Source organism: Peromyscus leucopus, chromosome 8b (assembly GCF_004664715.2).
Source record: "Peromyscus leucopus breed LL Stock chromosome 8b, UCI_PerLeu_2.1, whole genome shotgun sequence".
Classification (NCBI taxonomy): domain Eukaryota; kingdom Metazoa; phylum Chordata; class Mammalia; order Rodentia; family Cricetidae; genus Peromyscus; species Peromyscus leucopus.
In genome coordinates, this window is record NC_051086.1 from 40122625 (window position 1) to 40134874 (window position 12250).

The 12250-nt window shown below is 53.9% G+C and overlaps 1 protein-coding gene across 1 annotated transcript in view; it reads left to right on the forward strand.

The window, feature by feature from the left end:
• Positions 1–3547: 3547 nt before the first annotated feature.
• Galnt10 (polypeptide N-acetylgalactosaminyltransferase 10) overlaps positions 3548–12250 on the forward strand; it is a 146734-nt gene continuing 138031 nt past the window's right edge. The window contains exon 1 of the mRNA XM_028880054.2: positions 3548–3840. Within this exon, the coding sequence (XP_028735887.1) occupies positions 3682–3840 (159 nt within the window). The 5' untranslated portion in view covers positions 3548–3681. The remainder of the gene's footprint in view (positions 3841–12250) is intronic.

A 12250-nucleotide genomic window follows, 5' to 3' on the forward strand; every position in this document is an offset into this window, starting at 1 on the left:
TGAGATGGAGGTGCTTGTAGGAGACAAGGACATGTTCCTTTTCCAAGTGCTCAGGACTCGTGTTCTTGACAGGGAGGCCCAGCCTCAGACCTGCTCTCTAGGAAAACCAGGCAAATGAAGATGAGATTTTTGAGATGGAGGCTCGGGAAGCCATCTCAAGAGGTAGGACCTCTGGTCTGGTTCCTGACAGAAAGAAGAGAACCCTGCAAAAGTTTGAGAGGAAGAGAGTTCTAGAAATTTGCAAAGGCCCAGTTCTGGTTCTCTTCTGGTGCTATGACAAAATACTCTGAACAAAGGAAACTGTGTGTGGGGTGGGTGGGGAGGGGGGGTTGTTTGGCTTATACTACCAGGTCACAATCTGTCATTGGAAGAAGTCAGTGTAAGGCCTCAAGAAAGGACTCACGGAAGAAGGCTGCTTGCTCATTCTCTAGCTCACTCCCAGGCTCATGTTCCTCTAGCTTTCTTATAACAATTCAAAACCTCCTTCCTAGGGACTACCCATTGCAGGCTGAGCTGTCCTATATCAATTAATAATCAAAAACAATCCCTCACAGACTTGCCCACTGGCTAATCTGATCTAAGTAATTCTTCAGTTGAGGGTGTCCCCCCGCCTCGCCTCCCCGTCAGATGGCTGTAGGCTGTATCAGATTGACAAAACTATGGAGCTAGACCCTGAGGTGAGTCTGTCAGGTGTGTGTGTAAGGTATTAAAAATCAGGGTAACTGGGAGAGGATGAGAAATGGCAAAATCTAGCCTTTAAGCTAAGGAGTTTCACAGGTTAGAGTGTGTGTGTGTGTGTGTGTGTGTGTGTGTGTGTGTGTATGTGTGTACACGCATGTAGGGGTCAGAGGGCAACTTTGGTATTATTCCACAGATGCCTTCCCCCCCCCTTTTTTAAACTTTAGCTGACCAGAGAGCTTCTAGGGACCCACCCCCCATCTCACCGCCACTAGGATTATAAGCATGAGCTACTGGGATCCCAGCTTTCCAAATTTCCAAATCCCATTTTACTTGGGTTCTGAGGATTGAATCTCAGGTCCTTATGTGTGTGAGGCAAACGCTTGCTGACCGAGCCATTTCCTCAGCCCTTTCATGGGTTATTCTAAGGTAAAGGGAAGCCACGACATTTATAATGGTCAATATGGCTGCTGCTACCTGTACCATGCTCAGAGGTGGGAAGCAGTGTGGTCTAACCACGCCAATGCTGCGTACTCATGGCAGCACCAGACATGGGGCTCAGCATTACTCACCACTGGGGGAACAGCCCAAATGTCCATCAGCAGATGACTGGTTAAACAAACTGTAGGGTGTGCATGTGTGACTTCTCCTGAAGACATGTGAGCAAATGTCTATCACAGATAGGACACGGACAACATACCAAAGAAATGATTCCACCCAAGTCTGGCTGAGGGAGCCAGTAGCACTCCGTGGACTATTTGCAGGGACATCACTGAAAAGCCCACACCGGTATGGGCGAGAGGTCATGCATCCTGGAGCTCTCTGCACAACCCGAAGACTGCACAGTTGATCTGAGGATCCTCTTCCTCCAGGATTATTACAACTTAAAGTAACCACCGGGAGGAACCTTGACATCTTGTAACTTTCTAAACTTGTCTTGTAAGACTCATTTACTTCCTGGGTCTTAGAAGCATCCCTCATCCTTCTAGGGGAACACACACATACAAAAGAAATATAATAACCGTGTTTTAATGGATTAAAAAGTAAAATTGTTCATGTATATTGTAGCAGACTTAAATGTATGCATGGTACATCACATGTATGCAGGTACCCACACAGGCCAGAAGAGAGCATCAGATGCCCTGGAACTAGAGTTACAGGCAGTTGTGAGCTGTGATATGGGGGCCAGGAGCCCAATCTGGTTCTTGGGAACTGAACTCATGTCCCCTGGGAGAGCAGCAAGTGCTGTTAACCACTGAGCCATCTCTCAGCCCTTATACATTATTTTTTAAAAGACGTCAGGGTAGGAGCTATAATCGGAAGACTGGTCAGAGAGTACACCTAGGTATAGGGAATAAGACAAAGGTCCTGATGTAGGAGTGCCTGCCATGTTCAGCAAGGAGGCTGAGTTTGGGGAGACTTTGGGGAAGAGGTGGTCATTTCCCCAGACATAGAGGTGTCCCCTGGCATAGACGAAGAGTTTTTATTGGGGCGTGGTTGGGTACAAGGATCTGTGTGGTCAACAACAGTACTTGGAGGAACACACAAAGCTAGCAACAGACCCAAAGAAAGCAGGGCCAGGCAAAGGGGGAGATATTTGACCTTAGGGATCTATAACCCACGACTTTGGACTCTGCAGTGAGGGGACCCAAGCTGTGATGTCAGTAAAATGACTGCTCAGCCTAGAGGTGAAAGAACTGCAAGGCTAGAATTTAGGACACTGGTCCCCCGCTAGGGCTGGGTAGTCACAGGGCTCAGTGGCTTCCGCTGGAGAAGCAGAGGATCAAGCGAGTGTGTGTGTGTGCCTGCAGGAAAGTAGGCAGAGAGCAAGGCAGAAAGAAAGCAGGAGCTGTTCTTGGGCATCTGGAAGCAAGCTGTTAAAAGCGCCTGGAGGAGGATCCCACAGGCTTCGTGTGAGTCCAGGTCTGCGGCTCAGAAGTCGGACTTCTTTGGGCATGTAGCCATGGCATTCACAGCCTTGTCGCGGGCACAGCCCCCAGGAACCAGTGCGCGCTCTGCTTTTCCTTACTCCCTACTCCTGGCCCAGTGTCTGGCCCATCGTGGGCGCTCGCTGGTGGTTTGAATGGGAAAAAAGAAACGAACACGAGGTTTCGGGAAGGGTTCTGTGCACTGTGTCCAGAAGCACACTTGGGACTGGAAAGCAGTCCAAGTCCACCGGGTTGGATGTGCATGAGAATAGGTCTCTCAAGGAGGCTCTCGTCTCCTCGTTGGTTTTGCAAAGAGCCCAGACTGGTGACAGGGCACTCAGCACTGCACAGCTTGCAGAAAAGGAGGAAGGAAACAGGGCAGCCTGCTGAGCGATGCGCACGGTGCCCGCTGCCCGCTGCATACAGGTTGCGCGGAGTCTCCAGGTCAAAGGCGGGTCTTGTCTGCCTGTCTCGGGGCAGCGCTGGGAAGAGAGTAGGATGCAGCGTCCCAGCGTGATAGGTTGCATCTTGTCCTCGCAGCCCCGGGGCTCTCGAGGGCTGCGGAGAGCCGCGTGGGTCCCCGGGGGCGTCCCCGATCGCGCGCCTAGCGGCCCCAGCGAGCGCCCAACTCCCCAACTCCGGGACTTTAGCAAAGCTGCGGCGGGCGGGGAGAGGCGGAGAAGCGGGACGCACCATTGCGTCCCGCGGGGGGAGAGCGGACAGGAGTCAGGACCCCGTGCACCCCGGAGGGCTAATATCCTCTGTAAGTAGATGGAGAACTGAAGGATGGAGGCATGCAAGGCCAAATCGTGCACTCCTAGGAGGGAGGCGAGGTGCAGGACTTGGAATGAGCTGCCGGGGAATGGCGGGGTTGAAGCGCACCCCTGCGGCGGCGACACGGTGGAGGCGCCCGGCTCCCCCGCCGGCGAGCAGCGGAAGTGCCGCGGAGTTGGAGCGGGGCCGGCGCCGCGGCCGCTTCTGCTGGCCGAACTGCTGCCGCCGCCGGGCGGACGGGCGGGCAGAGGCGCAAAGCCGGGGCAGGCGCGGCGGGGCGCGGTGGGGCGGACCGGCCCCGATGAGGCGCAAAGAGAAGCGGCTCCTGCAGGCGGTGGCGCTGGCTCTGGCGGCCCTGGTCCTCCTGCCCAACGTGGGGCTCTGGGCTCTGTACCGCGAGCGGCAGCCCGACGGTAGCCCTGGGGGATCCGGGGTAGCAGTGGCCCCCGCGGCGGTACAGGTGAGTGGTCCGCGGCCGAAGGTGGGGAGCACTCTCTCTCCTAGCCTGCAGTTCCTTGCTCCACCTGCCCTGCGTGTCTGCTCCGAGACAGAGCTTCCCATTTTGGGGATGGGAACATCGAGGCTCTGGGGAAGGTCAAAGACTTATCCAGGCTCTTACTCCAGCCTAAAGCAGTGTTCAGCCCTAAGCTCTTTTCCTCGCTGACCCCGCTCCTCCTATTGCCGTCTGTTATTCCTGGCTTCTTCAGCACTCTCCTTGGAGGATCCTGCATCTCCGTGCCACCCAGGATTGTTCCTTCTGTCTGTGGATTGGAGATATTGGTCGTTCTTGTCGGTGTTCTTCAGATCGTCTCTACCCTAGCCCCCATCATTACCTGCTAATTCTAGCGTTTCGACTCTGACCAGAACCTTCTGGGTTGCCATCTACACAGGGACGCCTGGGTCCCCTCTAAGTCTCCCACCTGGAACCTCTGTTTTTATTTATTTAATGCATATGTGTGCCTTGCCTACGTGTATGTGTGCACTGTATGCGTGCCTGGTGCCCACTAAGGACAGAAGAAGGCATAGGATCCCCCTGAAACTGCAGTTACAGACGGCTCTCAATCACCATATGGGTGCTGGGAATCTAACCCAGGTCCTTTGGGAGACCAGCCAGTGCTCTTAACCAGTGAGCTATCTAATCCCCCAACATACACTGCACCCAGCCTCTATTTTAATCAGATTCTTTGCCTCTCTTGAGAATACTGAGCCCTTACCTCAGAGGAGGTCGGGTAGGGACTAAGTGCCTGTCCCTGAACTTGTCGCCTTTGATCCTTGGAGGAGCCCAGAAGTCACATAGATCCTCTGGTAGAGAGCTCTCCAAATGTCACAGAGCTACAGGTGCCCAGTGCCCCTAGGACAGAATGCTTCCAGCTTTCCTTTTTTTTGTACTGAGATGTGATTGTTGTAGACGAAATTGAGATGGTCTGCCTCTTCAAAGTTGTGTGTGTGTGTGTGTGTGTGTGTGTGTGTGTGTGTGTGTGTGTGTGAACAAGATGTGTGCATGGATGTGGACTAGTTAGCTTCCTGGCATAGATAAGCTCGGTCACTTTCCTCTGACCATCCCAGCTCCTCTACCCCAGCTCCTGGCAAGCATGGGCATGCTTGATCTGTCTCCTCCAGTGGGACATATTCTGAGTTTCTTACGGGATTTCCTTGGCCCCGTGGGAAGTTGTGCATCAGGGTCAGCCTTGACTGACTGCTGGCTGACCTTGTGGGACGAGGCTGACTTCTTGAGATTGACGACTTGAACGCCCTTCCTTCCCAGTGTTAGGTTGCCATCTGGGCATTCTGGCTTCTGGGGCATGGAGGACTCTTTGCTACAGAGCAGATCAATTTGAACTTGGCTTGTCACTCTGGTAATTTGTGAATCATCCCAGAGGTCTGGGTGATCTATCTATTGGGTAGACCTTACTGTTTGCAAAGTTAAAAAAAAAAAAAAACCACTCCATTTCTGAATCCCTGCTTCAAACTCTGACAGCCAGCGTAGGCTTCTCTCCCTTAAACTCTTTGTCTGAGTGGGGTTTTCCTGTGGGAAATCTCTTTCCTCTGTGACTGCCCATGTGGTATCAGTGGCAGGAGGCCAGACTTATGTTCTCAGCTCAACTGCTAACTTGCTGTGCGTTGATGAGTCTGGCCTCCCTCTCTGAGCGATGCTTGCTCCGTGTGTGTGATTGGATGCCAACATTCTGTGATGCTGTCGGTGTGCCAGCGGGGAGTGGGGCAGGCCACTCCTCTTTCCTGAGGTCCTTGATAGTGTCCCTACCTTGGGATGCTCTGCTGGACATAGCCTTGGCTGAGAGGGGGGCGTGTCCAGCCAGGTGCAGACTCTCCTGTGGAATAGCTGCGAACAGTTCTAAAATAGCTCATGACATTCTGCCTCTGCCTGGAGAGAGCCCTCGTATTTCACTTGCCGTGGAGGCCAAAGACATCCTAATTTTCATTTTCTATAGACCCAGATGTGTAGCAGGAAGGTCAGGGTTAACTGCCAGTCTGGCCTTAGCTTTCATGGTAAATTACTCACTGTGCAAGAGGGTATTGATGGAGTTAGGCCACCTTTTGGCCAGAGGAGGAGGAGCAGCTGCCGAGTGCCTCTCAGCGGTGCTACCTGGACCTCTTGGCGCTCTGGTTTTCTGCCTGCCTCTCTGGAATGCCATAGAGGGAAGGGAGAGATGATGAACAGGTCTTGGGGGGCTGCTGTGTGATTATCCTTGCTTCTTGCGGGGGGGGGGGGGGGTGTCACAGAAGGGAACTGTTTCCCAAGGATGGGCCCTGGTAGGTGCGGCAGGATTCAGCATTCATGGGCTGCCTTTCTAGAACACTCTGCCAAGTTTCCACACAGCCCCTTTGTGTTCCATTCTGCTGCAGATGCAGAGCCCTCCAGCCCCTCTTCTGAATGTCAGTTGGCCTCCAGGAGAGAGGCTGGCGTCGCCTACCCTCCATGTCCCGGAGCCTGCAGGGAGCATGTCAGACGGCTCGCTGGGAAACAGTCTTCAGCACCCAGAGTGGTCGGGACCGTGCTGACTGGTTGTGACTCTGTTGGGAGTCACCCCAAGTATGTCCGTGATCTTTCTGGTAGGAATAAGTGCTGGGCTGGAATGTAGCTGGAGTGATTGAGTGCTTGGCTGTGTCCGATCCTCAGCACCGCATAAACCTAAGGGTCGTGCACGTCTATAATTCTAGTACTCAGGAGGTGACAGTGGGAGGTTCAAGAGTTCAAGGCCAGCCTGGCTACATGAGACCTTGCTCTAGAAAAACAACTGTTTTTTATCCCTGTGATATTCTAGTGGCTCTTGACCTGATGCCTCATCCCGGGACTGCTGGGGCCACCAGGCAGGACATTGGATTCATAAAGCACACATCATGTGCTCAGAGTCTGGCTGGTCACACAGCCGACTTTTCCTGAAAGTTGCGAGACTGACCAAGGAAAGCCAGCCTCGAGGCCATTTTGTTTTAACTGGGGGATCCTTCTCATTCCCACTCAGCCTGACATCTTGGTTTAATTCTGGGAGTGGTTTCATCTTGCAGGCTTGGGGCCTGGTTTTTCCAATCCCACAAGTGGGAATTCCAGTGCAGCGCCTCCCCAATTCTGAGCCAGGATCTCTGGTGAGAAATGGCTTCCCTGGGTAATGGCATCTGTTTGGTAGAGACCAGTGGGATCATGGAATACCAGTGAGTATGATTTTCAAGTACCAGCGTTATTTTCTCATTGTGTCAGAGCTGGACTTTCTTCTTGGAGCACCCGGAAATCAATACTTTACCCCTGTTCAGTCTTCCTGGTAGCAGAACCTTACCCGTCAGCAAGTTAAATACCATGGCATTGTGGTCTGGAGCGGTTTCTTTACTTTTCCAAGGAGGGGTTGGTATCCCCGAGACTGCTAATCACTTCTCTGTCAGCTTGCCCAGATGAAATCTGAGGCCACCATGAAGGGTTCTTCTTGACTTACCAGGGCAAATCTGCCTCTTGTCTCCTCCTCCTCCTGGGCCTGCTGTCTGCCTAGGAGTCACACTGAGGAAAGTCTGGGAGAGAGGTCTGACTCACGGTCTTCTCTTGCCTTAAGTTCATTGTGACCTCAGGGGAGTGGTTTAACCTCTCTGGGCCTTGTATTCCTCACCTGTGAAATGTGTATAGATTCAGGAAGGAGGGAGGCAAATCTATATCATCATGGTGCCCACCTGCCCATGGCCAGGGCAGACATGGTTAATCAATCTTTACCACCAATCCCAGACTCGGCCTCAGTCTGTTGCTTAACGAGGCTTCTCAAGTTGGGCTGCTGGCATCGTTTGTGATGTGGGAAATAGATGTTTGGTTATGGCTTTTCTGATGCTGACACCCCAGGAGTCCATGCGTTTGGCAGTGTGTGTAGGAAAGGTCTAGAGTCAAGCTGAAGTCCCAGCTCGGGCATTTGTTCATGTTCTAGCTTCTCCTCTCAGGCAGCTTTTTGTATGTTGGCTCTGGTGACAGGTAACAGATAATGGAGCCAGGGATGGGAAAGCAAAGGCCTATTTAAAAGATAACCATCTAGCTTGCTAATTGTACCTTGTCTACAGCCGACTCTTATTCAGAGGTGGCATCCAGGGTGTCTTTTGTCACTTTATAAAAGGCGCCTGGAGATGAAGGAGGCCCTGTACAGCTCACTGCTCCTCTCAGGGACTTCTCTGTTCTGCATGGCTACCTGGTCCTTCACATCCTCCATGGATGCCTGAGTCTGAAAGCAGAGAGTTTGTATAAGGATCTTGAACCACTGTTCCCAGGTCTGGTGGAGTGGTTACAGGAAGTAGATTCTACAGGTGTGAGTTTCCATGGGTTCCACGGTGGCCTCCCTGCCTTCAGATGTCTGGAGACTGGAAAGATAGAATGTGTTTGTTGAATGACTTAAAGTGTGGGAGCAGGCAGGGGGCTTTAGGGGACATCTAGTCCAACCCCCCCCTTTAGTTTTGTCTGATGGAAACTGGGGCCCCGAGGGGGTGATCACTTAAACAGGTTCTCCCAGGAGACGTGCAGACCAGAATGCAGTTCTCTGAGGTTCACGAGCTGTTTCACAGTGGAGGCTTTTCCTCCACAGGCTAATATCTGTGCCTTCTCTGCCATTATTTCCCCTGAGAGCCAAGATGATCTCGCAGAGTCTTGGAGGCCAGCAAATAAAATGGATCAAACGTTAAGTCCGTGAAGGGACCCTGCTTGGGGTAGAGGGATTCAAAGGTATGTGGCACGTGGCAGTGTTACTGTCCACAGCAGACAGGACTAACCGGCCCTCAGAGCCTCCTTACGTTCTCGTCTGTATCTGTTTCGAGTAACAGTGGATTCAGCCTGAAACGATACAGAAGCACACAGGCTCCTGGGACCAGTGTGGTTCTAAGTATTGGCAGATGTGGGTTCTCTTGCGTCTTCTCTGTTAGCTCAGACCTAGACCGAGTCCCTGTGGTAGCAGAACACAATCCTGACGGAGAGTCTGTCTCTAGCTGCAGAGAGAAGGAACCATCTTTCTTATGAGGCCCTAGCTGGTCCTCCTGTCCCAGTTTGGGGTTGCCATGCTCAGAAACTGTGACAACCGTGTGTCTGCTGGTAGACTCCACCCATGCTGGAGCTGGGGGTGGGTTGGTCCACTCGGGTCTGAGAAAGAATAGCCCCCCACAGAAGGATCTGAACACTCGTAGGAGAGAGGGGGGTACCCTGAGCAGAAGCTAACAAGTGCGTCTACCCAGAATCCTGGTGCTTTGCATCAGGCCAAGCCAGCCTGGACTCACCCTCACAAGCAGCATCTGTGGCTGTAAGTTTGTGTTCCCATCAGCCCTGCCCATCTTGGACCGGGATTCGGAGCGTGGCCTTGTCCACAGCTGGGGAGGCGCGGGGCTCAGATTTTTGCTAACACCGCGCAGAGGGTTGATCGCCGGCTTCTGTTGCATCTCACCAGGTCTGCGGCCTCCTTTCTCTCCCCTCAGACAGCTCCCGAGTGCGGCCCCTTCCCCTTCACACACGAAAAGCCAGTCCACCGCATATTTTTCTCCAGCTGGAAAAAAGAACTTGTGTCTCCTCAGCTTCGACTTTTTTTTTTTTTTTTTTCTGCCTGGCCCCGTTCACTGGAGGAGGCGGAGTGTTCATACTTTGGAAGCTAGAGGAAGCTAAACAATTCCGCTTGCTGCGGTGGGTGGGTGTGTGTTTATGCGTGTGTAGCTTTCTCTCCATGTGGCGCTCTCCTCTCTCTTATCTTTCCATGGCTCCTGTTTGCTGCCCTCTGCTGAGTGTTGATAGGAGAGGGAAAGGCAGAAAGCAGGCCCTGGGTTTCTCTTGCCTTTGCTCTTGAGAGAACTCGGAGCTTCAGAGGCTGGGTTTTCTTCCTCTTTCTCGGGACAGAAGCTCTCACCTAAAACGGCGGCGTTAGGAAGAATGATGTTGGGGGTTGGGGAGATGGCTCGGGAGGGAAGGCGGCTGCTCTGTAAGCTTGGGGACCTGGATTTGAATCTCCAGCACCCGGCACGGCTCTGTGTGTGCGTGCGTGCGTGCATGCGTACGAGTGTATGAGCGTATGAGCGTGTGTGTGTTTGCGCGCGCGTGTGTGCCTATTACCTCGGTATTGGGGGCAAAGACAGTTGGAGCCTCAGAGCCCGCCAGACAGCCAGGCCAGCTCAAACAGTGACCTTCTGACTCAGTGGGTGACCCTGTCTGAGGGCAATAAGGCAGTGAGTGGTAAAGGAAGGGACTCCATGTCCTTCTAGCTTCCACATGCATGGGCATGGGAACACACACCTGGACGTTCACATGCATAATCACCCCCCCCCCCCACACACACACACACACGAGTGATGCTGAGCCCTTCAATGCTGTTTCTCCATATCTGATTAGGAAAAAGGACCTGTCTCTCAGCCCATCCCTCCACTCCCTCCTACTGGGATGTCTGAGCAGAGCGGAGAGGCCATTGCCTTGGGACTAAATCTCCCCAGTAAGCCCCTGGGTGATGCTATGTAGGACCTTCCTGCTCTCTTAGACTGTGGCTGGCTACAAGGGTCCAGCTTTGCCACCCCACAGCCTGATTCCAATCCCCAGGCCTAGGTGGGCCACCTGACGTCTGTACCTGAAACCCCTGGTCTGTGTCACAAGAGTGACAGTAATTATCCTGGAATTTCTTTTGAGGACGACCTAGTCACAGGTCACTGGGCACAAAGCCCCAAGCCCGGAAACACTTAGCGCAGCCCTGGAGCCCCTGACAGCCGTCAGCGTGGCTGCGGCTCAGCTTGACCTGGCTTTGGGTCGGGACTGGTTCCTTAGCTTCTCTGTGGCTGAGAGGTTGGGAAGCGTATGCCGTCACTGAAAGGGTAGAGCTCTGGGAGGGAGGGCTGGCCCCCGTGGAGGTGGCAGAGGTCTGAGCATTGCCCTAGCTGGGAGGTAACGCGGTATGGGTGACTGTCATGTGCACCAAGGCTTCTCTTTGCACCACGCAGCTCTCTGACTGTCTGGAACCCGAAGCAGTCTTTGAGTGGTGCCTTCCCACTTCCCACCTGGGAGGGAGCCCAAGCCCTGACATGTCTCTAGAATTATCATCTCCTCGCCAGTCGCCTCCAGGAAGTGGGTTTGGCCACTCTAGCCCCAGGAATTCTCCAGAGCCGCCTCCCTTTCCTCATCTGCCTGCTTGCATGGGAGGCCTTCCTGGGTGCCCGCTCTCTTTGGCGAGACATCTGTGCAAATCTGTCGCACAACGTGGTCATTTCTGACCAGTCCAGACTGCTTCATGAAGGCAGGGACTCGCCCCTTCTGTTTGTTGTCCCCACATGAATGACCAAGGACTGAGGGATGAGCTGCCTGGTGGTCTCAGTAGTCACTGGCCAGGGCTGGAGGCTCAGCCTCAGGAATGGCTTCCATGAGCTTGAAAGGATGGAGTCTTCAGGGAACGTGGCGGAACTTCAACCCTGGAGCTTCCCACACACATCTCTTCGTTGCCACATCTGGGAGACAGACCACTTTGTGCGCCTACTCCACTCTCACGAGAGGGTCTCCTTCAGGCCTCTTCTCTGGGAGTGCCTTTCTCCGCAGCTTTCCTGCTGGCCAGGGAAGAGCAGCACTGTGCCAGATGCCAGCAGGTCAGGTTTCAAACCTGGGGCCTGGTCTAGTTCCGGTCTGAGGGGTGACCTTTCACATGCTCTCTGGGCTGCACACACCGACCGAACACCTGCCATTTGCTGCCTTCCAGGGCGGGGTTGTACCTGTGGGACCAGGGCGAGGTACCTGAGCCAGGGGCCCCAGGGGAAGGGCGGCTTCTTAGAGAAGTCATGAGCCTCTCCCTTTAAGGATGAGGGCAGGAGAGACCGTGTGGAGCTGGGAACCCGTCCTATCTCATTACCAGGTCTGGCAGCCCCGACTTGAGTACCATGACTGACCTTCGAGGCATCGAGTTCCTTCTCCCCAAATGAGCCTGTCACACTGTGTCATGCCAGTTAAAGATGGGGTGACTGAGGACAGCAAGGTGCAGTAGCGAATCTGGGGGCGGAGCAATGAGGGAAGCAGGCTGGGCCGCTTCTGTCCACCTCTTGAGCGCCGCCGTCTGTGTGATTAGGTTGAGTCCAGTCCGTCCCCTCCCTTGGAGGACAGAGGACAAGTTGGAGGTCACCCCTGCAGGCTGTAAATCCGGTGCTTGTTTGTGGTGGCTGTGGCTCCTGGGAAGCCGCTCCCTCACTGAGTGTCCGGCAGCAGTACCGGGACGAGGGTCACACCTAGACGTGGCCCGTTGGCCTCCTGAGAGCCTGGACCTCCAGTGCTGGTGTGGGTCTCCCCAAGAGGCGGGTTGGTGTTGGCTGGGGAGAGGTAGGGAGGGGGGGTATAGGGAGTAGGTTTCCTAGAGCGGCTGGCTTGGACTATCTGGTGGAGGTGTGTGCGACTT